This window comes from Schistocerca gregaria, chromosome 8 (genome assembly GCF_023897955.1).
Source record: "Schistocerca gregaria isolate iqSchGreg1 chromosome 8, iqSchGreg1.2, whole genome shotgun sequence".
Lineage (NCBI taxonomy): Eukaryota > Metazoa > Arthropoda > Insecta > Orthoptera > Acrididae > Schistocerca > Schistocerca gregaria.
In genome coordinates, this window is record NC_064927.1 from 71,712,645 (window position 1) to 71,726,012 (window position 13,368).

At 41.0% G+C, this 13,368-nt stretch overlaps 1 protein-coding gene across 1 annotated transcript in view; it reads left to right on the forward strand.

Moving 5' to 3' along the window:
• The window catches only part of LOC126284103 (ubiquitin carboxyl-terminal hydrolase 32), a 203,137-nt gene that overhangs the window by 20,332 nt on the left and 169,437 nt on the right, over window positions 1-13,368 (forward strand). The window contains exons 5-7 of the mRNA XM_049982761.1: window positions 7,730-7,889; window positions 10,178-10,417; window positions 10,717-10,857. Coding sequence (XP_049838718.1) covers window positions 7,730-7,889; window positions 10,178-10,417; window positions 10,717-10,857 — 541 coding nt within the window. The remainder of the gene's footprint in view (window positions 1-7,729; window positions 7,890-10,177; window positions 10,418-10,716; window positions 10,858-13,368) is intronic.

Here is a 13,368-nt window from a genome sequence, read left to right on the forward strand (position 1 = left end):
ATTAACCAATATAACAAAAACAAGAAACTGAGCATTTAACTTCAAACCGAAATAAAGTATGAATAAGTATAATTTTTACATAATAGTTCTGGTCCATGATGTTTGAAATGGAACTATTAAACAAATCATATGCGCAATGCTCGTTTTTGAGTAACAGGTATCTGTTCATAGCTAAATTTAACACAATAGGTACTAACAATAATTTTGAAACAACTTTCTATAAAATATACATTAACACTAACCTGATACAAAATAACGAAGCTGACTGGTTTTGGTTTACATCACTTTCATTAAGAATGTATGTTCTCCCTGTCGGAGTAAATGGATTCACTTTTGTGAGAACATCCACAACTGACACCCACAGAACATCTGCATGCGCAAGATAAGAGAATGACTTAGCTGGTCTACATGGGTGAAGAAAAGTTATTTTCACTTCATCAAGTAAATAAGTTAGAAACCTATAAATATCTGGGTACATAGTGGTGTGGATACGTATGCACATACTTATAAATGTATGTAGTGCCACTACAGAGTACATAATGAAAGTATTTTTATTATTTTGCCATATTCTGAACGTGAGTTTGACAGAGCACTGAAAGACCTGAGTCGAAACAAGGCCCCCGGAGTAGACAACATTCTATTGGAACTACTGACGGCCTTGGGTGAGCCAGTCATGACAAAACTCTACCAGCTGGTGAGCAAGATGTATGAGACAGGCGAAATACCCTCAGACTTCAAGAAGAATATAATAATTCCAGTCCCAAAGAAAGCAGGTGCTGACAGGTGTGAAAATTACCGAACTATCACTTTAATAAATCACAGCTGCAAAATACTAATGCGAATACTTTACAGACGAATGGAAAAACTGGTAGATGCGGACCTCGGGGAGGATCAGTTTGGATTCCGTAGAAATGTTGGAACACGTGAGGCAATACTGACCCTACGACTTATCCTAGAAGAAAGATTAAGAAAAGGCAAACATTCGTTTCTAGCATTTGTAGACTTACAGAAAGCTTTTGACAATGTTGATTGGAATACTCCCTTTCAAATTCTGAAGGTGGCAGGGGTAAAATACAGAGATCGAAAGGCTATTTACAATTTGTACAGAAACCAGACGGCAGTCATAAGAGTTGAGGGGCATGAAAGGGAAGCAGTGGTTGGGAAAGGAGTGAGACAGGGTTGTAGCCTCTCCTCGGTGTTATTCAATCTGTATATTGAGCTAGCAGTAAAGGAAACAAAAGGAAAAATTCGGAGTACGTATTAAAATTCATGAAGAAAAAGTAAAAACTTTGAGGTTCGGCGATGACATTGTAATTCTGTCAGAGACAGCAAAGACCCTGGAAGAGCAGTTGAATGGAATGGACAGTGTCTAGAAAGGAGGATATAAGATGAACATCAACAAAAGCAAAACGAGGTAAATGGAATGTAGTCGTATTAAGTCGGGTGATGCTGAGGGAATTAGATTAGGAAATGAGACACTTAAAGTAGTAAAGGAGTTTTGCTATTTGGGGAGCAAAATAACTGATGATGGTCGAAGCAGAGAAGATATAAAATGTAGAGTGGCAATGGCAAGGAAAGCGTTTCTGAAGAAGAGAAATTTGTTAACATCGAGTATAGATTTAAGTGTCAGGAAGTCATTTTTGATAGTATTTGTATGGAGTGTAGCCATGTATGGAAGTGAAACATGGTCGATAACTAGTTTGGACAAGAAGAGAATAGAAGCTTTCGAAATGTGGTGCTACATAAGAATGCTGAAGATAAGGTGGATAGATCACGTAACTAATGAGAAGGTATTGAATAGGATTGGGGAGAAGAGAAGTTTGTGGCACAACTTGACTAGAAGAAGGGATCGGTTGGTAGGACATGTTTTGAGGCATCAAGGGATCACAAATTTAGCATTGGAGGGCAGTGTGGAGGGTAAAAATCGTAGAGGGAGACAAAGAGATGAATACACTAAACAGATTCAGAAGGATGTAGGTTTCAGTAGGTACTGGGAGATGAAGAAGCTTGCACAGGACAGAGTAGCATGGAGAGCTGCATCAAACCAGTCTCAGGACTGAAGACCACAACAACAACATGCTGAACATTAGATAAAATTATTTAAAGAAATTATTTCTTATCAGTTATTCATTGCATGATCTTAACATAGTTCTATAAGTAACGTCTTTGGTCTTGCTTTCCTTTGCAAGGACATGAAAGTTTTTGAGTTGGATACATAGGCACCTGTTACATAGTTGTCACAAGGTTTTTCTAAATGAACAAAGGCAACTGCCCGTGGGCTATGTGCTCATTCCAAAAGCAATTTTTAGTGGCAGTTACTCTTTTAATTAAGAAGACAAATCTGTCAGTATAATTGAGGTTTGTGGAATTGAAAGACTTTTTCCTATAGCTGTGCTGTCAATTATAATAGCCGTAACAACATTTTGGCACTTACGTGTAATTTGTGAGCTTGTACTGTTACCCAATTGGCTCACATCAAGATTTGACATTGAGAGGACCAAACACCAACTTTTAATCAAAGTTGGTGAGAAGATACTTCTGACAATTCTAGGGAGTCACAAAACTCTACAGTGTATGATGTGGCTTCTTAAATTGCCTTAATATAAGGGGTGTTCAAAAAGAAATGAGTCAGAGGCATAATTACATAAACCAGAACCCGTATGTTAGAAGTGTTGACCCTGGCTGTTGAGACACTTGTCCTACTGTGAAACAAGGTGGTAAATGGCTCTCATAAAATTCCCGAGGCTGCAATGTTAACCAGTTGCGCACGTACATCTGGACGACGTCGTCAAGAGGTGAATCGTTTTCTCCTCAGAGCCCTTTTAAGGGGACCAAAAATGGTGTATTCACAGGAAGAGAGGTCTGGACTGTATGGAGGGTGGCCAGGAACCTCCCATTTGAATTTCTGCAGAAGTGCTGTGGCTGTGTTGGCCGTATTAGGCTTTGTATTATCGTGGAGCAGAATGACCCCACATGTGAGATTTGCTTGGTTGTTTTGATTTGATTGCTTGGCGAAGGGTGGTCAAGGTTTGTGAGTAACACTGAGCATTCACTGTTGTCCGTGCTGTAGGAAGTGAATCAGAAGGGGGGCCATCTTCGTCAAAGGACAAGGTCAGCATAACGTTTTGTGCACTCGTGTGGACAGTGATGTCCAGCTGTACATGCGGAACTGGTTAACATTACAGCCCCGGGAATTTTATGAGACAGCCATTCACCGCCTTGTGTCACAGTGGGACAAATGTCTGAACAGCCAGGATCTTATTTCTAAAATAAAGGTACTGGTTTCTGTAATTATGCCTCCAGCTCATTTCTTTTTGAACGCCCCTTGTATTATTGATAAAGAGATACTCCGTAATTTCTCTTTCTACTTGTGACATAATTTTTTTTTTTTTTTCATTTCTCTGTCCTACAAATTCAGTAGTCAGTACCAAAATTGCCTTTTCACGCAATCATTCTTCATTTCCTGTGTTCTCTTGCATTTCATGATAAAACTTTTTTGCCAACATTTCTGTACTGTGAATAATCCTGTAATATGAGGGTTGGAACTTAAATAGTGGCAACTATTTATTCACAACCGATACAAAAGAGTTACATGTTTGCACCTGTTACTGTCCGTCAAAGTTGTCACCAGTTGCTGCGATGTGGAAGGCGTAGTATACTGTTCTGTAGATGGTGCAAATGGAGCGGTCTACTGCCTGTTCAATCTCTGGAAAGACTCTGGAGCAAATGCCACGAAGTGGTTCCTTCATCTTCAGAATCAAATCAAAGTCACAGGGACTTAAGTCTGGGAGTATGGTGGAGTGTACAGTACTTCCTAGTCCCATCGACCAAACAGAGCAGCAACACCTTGCGCTGTATGTGCTCGTGCATTGTCGTGCAAAATAATGGGTGGGTTGCACAGAAAGTGTCGTCGCTTCTTTCGCAAAGCTGGTCATAGGTGATGCTCCAAAAACAAATAGTAATACTGTGCATTGATGGTCTGCCATTGATGAATGTAATGTGTTAGGATAACACCATGACAGTCGTACACGAGAATCGCCGTAACTTTCACCATACTGGGGCTCTGACGCACTTTCAACTTTCGCGGTGACCCATAATGACGCCATTTGTTGGATTGGTATTTCAGTTTTGGCTTGTATAATGTGGCTCATGTCTCCCATCCAGTGTTAGGATACGGCATAAGAAAGCCTCTCCTTCGCGCTTATTGTGCTCCAAGTGTGTCTGAGCAGCATCATAATGCATCCATTTCTGCATTTCCGTCTAGTCATGCGGAACCCATCATGATGCAATTTTTTTTCATGCCGAAGCACTCCTTCAGGATGTGAAGCATAGTCGTATGCACTAATTCGGTTTCGTGTGTGAGCTCACAAATCATATGTCATTGATCATTGTACACTAACGCGGCAATAGCATGACTTCTTCTTCAGAGACGCTAGGATGACCTGCCCGATGCATGTCTGCCACAGTTTTCCGACCTTCATTGGAGGCTTTTACCCAACGTGCCACTGTTCTGTATGGCAATGCCAATTCCCATGCCTCTTGAAGACCTTGATGACACTGTCATGCTGTATGACCTCTGGCACATTCAATCTTGACCCAACTCCATTGTTCCTGTTTCGAAAACATAGTGACACTATTACATTAGATCACTCTCTCACAAGTGACTGTGTTTTCCTCGATTGTGCGCATGCTGGTGACATGGGATGGGCGAGTCCATTTGCTAGGGGGTAAGGTAGGTATGTCAGCAACTTGTGCTATCAGTTACAATAGTAGATTCCATTGCATAGTGTCTCCACAGCAGTGTTCCACTATTTAAGTTCCAACCTACTTATAATCATGTCGTAAGCACCAGTTGCATACTGTCCTGATTCTGTGTTATGTGCTGTTGTAAACACATGAGTTATTAAAATATAGTTTTTAACTTTCTGCCATAAGGTTGCCATCTTTATTCATGCATTTACTTAATCTGCCAGTGTGCCTTTAGTTGTTACAGGCAGTGTGTCTATAATTGCCAGCCAATAATACCATCTCTCTCCTGTGATACTTCGGTTGCTTTTAATATCTTGCACTGGCCAATTAAGCACTGTAATTGCTCTTTTGGGAACATTGTACATCTATCCCAAACCAGCAGCTTACATTGCTTTAGCATGGTTGCTATTTTACTGATGTTACAAATAGGTGTCTTTTTATGACCTAAGTTCAGTTGCAGCTTAAGTACCGAATGTGCCATTGGAATCGCGGAACCACATCGTTCGTTGGGGCTTTAATTATATCTATCATCAAGGGATGAAAGTGAAACATGGACAATAAATAGTTTAGACAAGAAGAGAATATAAGCTTTTGAAATGTGGTGCTAAAGAAGAATGCTGAAGATTATATGGGTAGATAACATAACTAATGAGGTGGTAGTGAATAGAATTGGGGAGAAGAGAAATTTGTGGCACAACTTGACTAGAAGAAGGGATCACTTGGTAGGACATATTCTGAGGCATCAGGGTTCACCATTTTAGTATTGGAGGGCAGTGTGGAGGGTAAAAATCGTAGAGGGAGACCAAGAGATGAATACACTAGACAGATTCAGAAAGATGTAGGTTGCAGTAGGTACTAAGAGATGAAGAAGCTTGCACAGGATAGAGTAGCATGGAGAGCGGCATCAAACCAACCTCTGGACTGAAGACCACAACAACAACAACGACATCAAGGCCTGAAATGAGAGACATTCTACCCAAGATCCTCCCCCAACCTCCTAAAGCAGTGGTCCCATACAACCTGCACAACATTCTAGTCCATTCCTATGCCACACCCAATCCCAACACTTTGCCACAGGTATCATATCTCTGTGGAAGGTCCATGTGTAAGACCTGCCTTGTCTACATGCCCAGCACTTCCTACTCCTCTCCTGTCACAAGCTTATCCTATCCCACCACAAGCTGGGCCACCTACGAAAGCAGCCATGTCATATATAAGGTCAGCTGCAATCATTGAACAGCTTTTTATATTGGTATGACTACCATTCAGCTGCACCGAGCGAGGTAGTGCAATGGTTAGACACTGGACTCGCATTTGGGAGGCCACGGTTCAATCCCGTGTCCAGCCATCCTGATTTAGGTTTTCCGTGATTTTCCTAAATTGCTCCTGGCAAATGCCGTGAATGGTTTCTTTCAAAGGGCACGGCCGACTTCCTCCCCCATCCTTCCCTAATCTGATTAGACCGATGACCTCGCTGTCTGGTCTCCTTCCCCAAAACAACCCAACCCAACCATTCAGCTGTCCTCCAGGATGAATGGCCACCATGCGTATTGAAGTTATCCTTACAACACATTCTTCTGTACTCAAATCGTTCTGGTTTCAAACTATGGTAACTTTTTGTTACCACTCCCTGCACCTAATAGTTTCTGTTCTCTCTGTCCTATCATCTCCTCCTAATTCATCTCACCTCAACCTTATTGGGCCACCTCTCTACCAATGCACCAACAAATATTTTCCCTTTCCTGTTCTTCTCCTTCCTGATCCCTCTCCCCCTCCGTCTCTCCCAATGCCCCCATCTAACCCCCACGACTGCACCTAGTGGACCTGCCCTGTCCCCCCCCCCCCCCCCCCCCCGCCAGCCCACCCTCATCATAAAGTCCAACACCCATTTTGCTTCTCTCATCATGCACAATTGCTCACAGTCCGGCCTCAGAGGCTAGAAGCATTGGTCATGTGTGTGACTTGTGCTTTGTGTGTGTGTGTGTGTGTGTGTGTGTGTGTGTGTGTTTGGAAGTATTTTTGGAAGAAAGCTCACTTGCTTAGCAGTCTTTTTGTTGTGCCTGTCAGTGACTCAATATATCTGCTGTGTGGTGAGTAGCATTCTATCCTTATCCAAATATCATCAGTTTCCAACATACACTCCTCATGTCTGTTGTTGTTGTTCTCTGTCCATGTATTTCATTGTCTCCCCTCTTCTCACATACCTTGTCTTCCCATTTCTCTTGCATGTATTCTGTGTTTGTTCTCCTGTGTAATTTGCATTGAGGTGAGCGTCAGGAGGTATATTAACAAGAACAGAACTCCTCTGAGGTGCTGTAATCATAAGAACTGACTTCTAATGACTGATTACAGTCCTGAGAGTTGAGCCTCCAGTTGCTCTTGGCATTGTTATGCACCTCCCCATTTCATGTTTTCTGACCCTAGTTTGCTTTTTTCTTTCTTTTGTTTTCCTTTTCATTCTTTGTTTCCCTCTCTCTTATCCTTCATATTAGCTTCAGATTTGTTAATTTTCATGTCTTTAACTCATTATTTATTTTTTTGTATTTTATCTTCTTTATGCCTCTTTATTTCATTCCTTAGCACCTCTTGTCATGTCAATTTTTTATGCTGCTGCTCCTCCTCTCTCTTCTCCTTGCCCAACTCCATAACAATAGTTCAAAAGTGCAAGCCATTACCTCCACTTCCTATGAACCCATTGTCCATTTGACATTTGAGGATGAGTGTTAGTGCATCTTGTAATCTTTTTAGAGTGGTAGTTTAATTGTTTCTGTGTGTATATGAAAATTATGCTACAGATTAGAACAACTGTAATTTCTACTTACAAGGAATGTTCCTTTTTCTATATATTGTGAAATTGACTGTATGTAAATGAGTCAGAATTTGTGGCTACCTTGAAGTAATTGGTGTACTAAACAGAAAATTCTGGTATCCTCCTTATATTTTTGATTTCCATAAAATTGTATTTTTTTCCCCCCTCCAGAAAGATCGTGTGTCATACGAAGAATTTCGGGACTGGCTTTTGTCATGTCGTGATGCGACCTCATTGAGTCGTTGGTTGCTGTCGGAGCCATGTACTGTTACTCTAAGCAATGAACTGGAAACACCAACCTTCTACCAAACACTTGCTGGTGTTACTCATTGTAAGTCTTCATATTAAATGAAAATCAGGCATGTTATTGTTGATGAGTTATGTGAGAGATTGTCTTTTATTTCATTTGGTTGTCTTGTTCTGTGTGACTTTCACTTTATGTGCTTTTTTTTTATGTGCATGTGTCTAAATATACATTATTAACAGGCATTTCGTAATTGACTATCTGTGACTTTATCTTGTAAGTTGGGGTTATTGTTACTAGTAACATATAATCTTCACTCTCAATATTTTCTTCAATCCCAACACATTTTGAGCTACTACTTCATATTGGAGGACTATATTGCTGTTTCTGTACATTACGTCTGCTTAGTTTGTCACCTGGTAGTAAATGAACGATGCACATGTCAGTTTTGTGGGAAAAGCATCTCGGATGAGATTAATGATAAAGATTTTGGTTTTATGTTTGTGTGAAGTCTCACATAGGAACCAGGGGCCTCTCACTGTTGTGTGACAGTTTATGCATAAGCTATTGGACAGCTGTATTTCAATTATATTGCCAGAAATATTTGATGTAAATCTTAGAGGAGCAGCTCGTGCACCTGTTTGAGGTGGCGTGAAGAGTATTTAGCACATGATTGTAGCTGTGGAATGGGAGAATGCAGGTGAGACAGAATTATAGTTGCACTAATGTTGAAGGTTGCTTATATAACTGGATAATGTGTTGTTATCTGAGCTGATGGCGGTGTGGATCATAAGTGGGGATTTCTGTTTGTATATACATAGTGATTGGGAAAGTAAGTTACACAGGTCTGCCCATGCTAAGATCATCACACACACACACACACACACACACACACACACACACACACACACACACACACACACACAGAGAGAGAGAGAGAGAGAGAGAGAGAGAGAGAGAGAGAGAGAGAGAGAGAGAGAGAGACTAATGCAGTGTCAAAAGAGAATACATGAATACATTATCCGGATTTCCTGCAGACACAGTTCTGCTGCAGTATGGATAACGGGTGCACGAGTATGTGCAATTGAAATGGCACAGTAACTGGAAATGTGCTCCAAAGTTGAAGTACGTGAGGCAGTAAGGTCCTTCTGGGCGAAAGCCTAAATTGCTCACAGATTAAGTGTTGAATTCTGGTGATACATGGACAAAGTGGCATATTCAACTGTATTGGAAGGGTGCCAAAAATTTGATGGACGTGGGTGTTACCAATCAGGAAGGAAGGCCATTGACCTTGACCACTGACAACACTGTCCAGGTAATAGAGGAATAAGTTCTTAGCAACTGTAAACGTACTATAGAGAACATTGCTTGGCAGATGCACATCTCAATAGCCAGTGCTCATTCCATTGTCAGAGATTGTCTGCAGTATCGAATATTATGCTCAAGCTGGTTTTTGCAGTCAGTATTGCCTGCACACAAAGATGTGAAGTTCACACTATCCCTAGATTTCTTCTATAATTAGTCAGCAGAAGGCAACGATTTTGTAAGCTGCATTGTTACTGGTGGTGGGCCATGGGCCTATAGCTTCACACCTGCAGGAACAAGAGCATCTGTAGAATGGAGACCCTCTTCGACTCCGTCAAAGAAATGCAAAGTTGTGGCATCGGCAGGGATGGTCACGACCAGTGATTCCTTCAGCTGTGAAGGAGTTCTTTTGACAAGAGTTTATGGCAAAGAACACAACCATTACTTCCATTTTTACACTATGCAACACTGACATCACCACACAGTGACATAGAGAACAAGAAGTGTGAAAAATTGCTGAAGACATTATTGTCCTGTGTGACAGTACGACACCCCTCTCTGTGTATGACACTATACTCTGTGTGCAAATATGAACTTTGCTTTATAGTTTTTGATGGGAAATTTGGAAGCATCTGTCGTACAGTCCAGGTCCTGTACCTCACAATTTCTATCTTTTTGGGAATTTGAAATTGGTTTTCCGGGTATAAGGATGTCCACATGGCAGTTCTCAAATTGCTCCCTGACAAGGACTATATTTCTGTCGTCAAAGAATTGAATTATCAGTAGAACATTTCTTGTGTTAGTTGCTAAGGCTTAGTGACTGTGGAAAAATAGTCACTTTTCTTTGTCAGTTTGAAGTGGAGAGCAGTATTCGATAAAAGTTAATTTGGGCTGCCATTATAACGTGCCACTTATTTTTTGAAGAGCCCACATAACATGAGCAAGTGACCGAATGAAAAAGGGATTTCGAGAGAAGGGTACGCATCTGTGCAACATTTGTTAGTTTATTAGCCACAGTACTTTTAGAATAGTGTTCTTCCAGCATGGTTCAAAAATGATTTGCGTTTCAGTGGAAGAGAGTGACATCATAGAGTTGGAGAAGCGCTACTGGCTCTTGAAGGGCCAGTCACGCACGGGGAAGCTTGACCTGGACACGCTGGTGCCTCTGGTCAGCCCCCCAGTGCCCTTGTCCGTCTGCGCCGGGGTCTTCGCTGCGTTCGATGAGAACAGGGACAGCCACATCGACTTCAAGGAAATGGCGTGTGGTGTATCTGCCGCGTGCAGGGGCCCTCTCACTGAGAGGCAAAAGTGTTAGTATATAATGGACTTCTATAGCTAATGCAGTTCTGTGCTCATTTGGTAATGGCAAGTGTTACTTGAAATTTAGTTTTCCTTACATGTCAGATAATTTTTTGAATATCTACATTAAAAGAAATTTATCTAGATCTGCATTTATGTTAATAACTTATTTTTATTGAAAAGTGTAACATTGTAGTAAAGCTACAAGGATAAATACTTGAACTGTCAGTAGATAACTTCTTAACATAACTTTTTAATAATAATAATAATGATGATGGGTAATCTTGGAATTTCATAAATTTTGTTTCAGTTTGTTTTAAAGTTTTTGATGGTGATAGAGACGGTGTCCTCACAGAAGAAGAGTTACAGCACATGATTGATGTACTACTGTTTGTACGCCGTGAAAATAAATCGTCTAAAGAACTCTCTCTAGATCCGTATGGTGAAGTTGGTATGTTATTTGCATGTACATAGAAAGTCAGAAATATGGCTATACATTTACTACAAGTTGATTTTGTAACTAACAGAGATACTATGATTAGAAAGTTAGTTCTTGAAATGGAATAATGCACCCAAGGCAAAAACTACCCCTGCTTTAGCTGCTGACGTGACCCAAAATTTATTGCACAGTCACTTTTTTCCATGTTGATATCTAGACTGACATGGCCTGCTTACTCACTTTCTTTTCCCAGCATTGCAGTGTCTAGTGCTTTAATAGTGTGAAACTTTTATTTCGCCTAAAATCTAGCCAGTGACTACTGGCTGTCAAGTTAAGGGATGCAGCGTGGCACTCTGTTGCTCCTGCCTTTCCAAGTAGGTAGGCAGGGATTGAAATTTTGTGGAAGAAGTTGTAAGAGGCACAGTGAAGCGGTGTAACATCTTGTTGATGTGGTACTCATGTTTTACTTTAGTTTTTTGCCACCATAAGGTCAAGAATTTTTTTATGATATTCGTTAGTATCTGTAGTCATCTCAGATATTTTCCTAAAAGTTCTCATCTGGTTGTGAGACTCCAGCAATAAAAATAATTCATGTATCTGTTAATTCACTGAAAATTGTTGAGGTGGAATATAGATTCTTCTTGGTTAAATGTTTTACTTTTGAGTCATTTTGATTACTAGTTTTCTGACAGTGCTCCTTTATTTACTATTAATGCTGTACTGCAATTTGTTCGTGTGTGTGTGTGTGTGTGTGTGTGTGTGTGTGTGTGTGTGTGTGTGTGTGTGTGTGGAGGGGGGAGGGGGAGGGGCAGTCACAATTGCAGAGTTAACATTATAAAATAGCCAGAAATTCTCTTACAAGGAATAAATAGCTAATATTAGTAGCAAAAAGCTAGTTGAAATTAAAGTACCAAAACTTGGATTGAACACACAACAGCAAATTGCAGTTAATAGTAAGTTATCAATAAAATAAAAATTGAGAGAAAAAAAGGACCATAAATGCGTTGCAGATAGCGGTACATGCAATGCTTCATGGGAGGCAGCTGTCTGAGTGGAGATAATGTTGGTGGCTGGTAAGTTTGATGTTGATGGAGGTATTTCCTGAAACCTACCCTTCTATATAAAAGACACCAACGAATTCCACTGACTTCCACTTTTCCTGTTCCTTTACCATCCAGTGGCCTGATTGTCACTGTCAAAGCCACCTCACTTTATGCTAGCATCCCCCAATACTCACGGCCTTGCTGCTCTTGGGACACTCCCTTTCCCAATGCCAGACTTACCCCAAACTTAAACCTCCTTTCCAGTCACCATGGTCAACTGTATCCTTTTCCAGTTACTTCTCCTTAGGAGACATCACCTACGAACAAGTGGACATTACAGAAATGGGCACCTGCATGGGACCAAACTGTGCTAAGCTACTCATGGTTTGTCTTAGGGGAACCCTTCCTAACCACCCATAATTTGAAACCCTCTTACCTGGTTCAGATTCATTGATGACATCTTCATGACCATGTATGAGGACACACTATCCACATTCCTCTAGAAGCTCAACATCTTCTCCCCCATTCACTTCAGCTGGTCCACATGAACCTGACAAGCCACTTTCCTTGATGGTGACCTCCACCTCAAGCATAGCTACAGTGTAACCTTCATCCATATCAGATCTACCAGTCACTAATAATAATTCCACTTCAACAGATGCTACCTGTTCCACAACAAGAAGCCCTTTCCATACAGCCTAGCAACCCAACTTAACCACATCTGCAGTGATAAGAAGTCCTCTCCAAATATGTAAGGGTGTCAATGAGGCCTTCACAGACCAAAAATACCCTCCCAACTTTTCCAGAAAACTAACTTGCGTGCTTTGTCTCTTCAGCCACTTCCCACATTCTCACTGTCCAGCCACGGAGGACTGTCCATATCACTCAGTACCACCCAGGACTGGAGCAACTGAATCACATTCTCCACCAGGATTTTGACTACGCTTCCTGTGCCCTGAAATGAGGAATATCCTACACAGTATCTGTTCTGCCCCTCCTACAGTGGTATTCCGCTGCCCACTGAACTTATAAATTATCCTTGTCCATCCCTTGCCTCATGGATAATGTCACAACAATAGACCTATGTGCAAGACCTGTCCCATACAGACTCCCAATACCACCTTTAAAAAGCCCAGCCCTGTCACAGGCATGCTTTCCGTACTTTATATAACGCTTAAAATATTATACCTGTCTTTGTCATTGTGCCTGTCTGCAATCGACTGCCATCTCGTGGTGGATGGTAACAGTCTGTCCTTTCTGTAATATTGTTGTTAGCCTTTGCAATAACTACACTGCACGAACACTTCATACAGTGAGTGACATACATTTCAAAGGTTACATTAAAATATTTGCTGTGCCTCTGCACTCTAAGAATGAGTTACATTTTTCGTTACTGTTTTTGTGTTTAACACGGTGTCCTCGTAAAGGTGCATCTTATGAAACCACAATATGTTGCATCCACAGTTTCAAAAAGTAAACT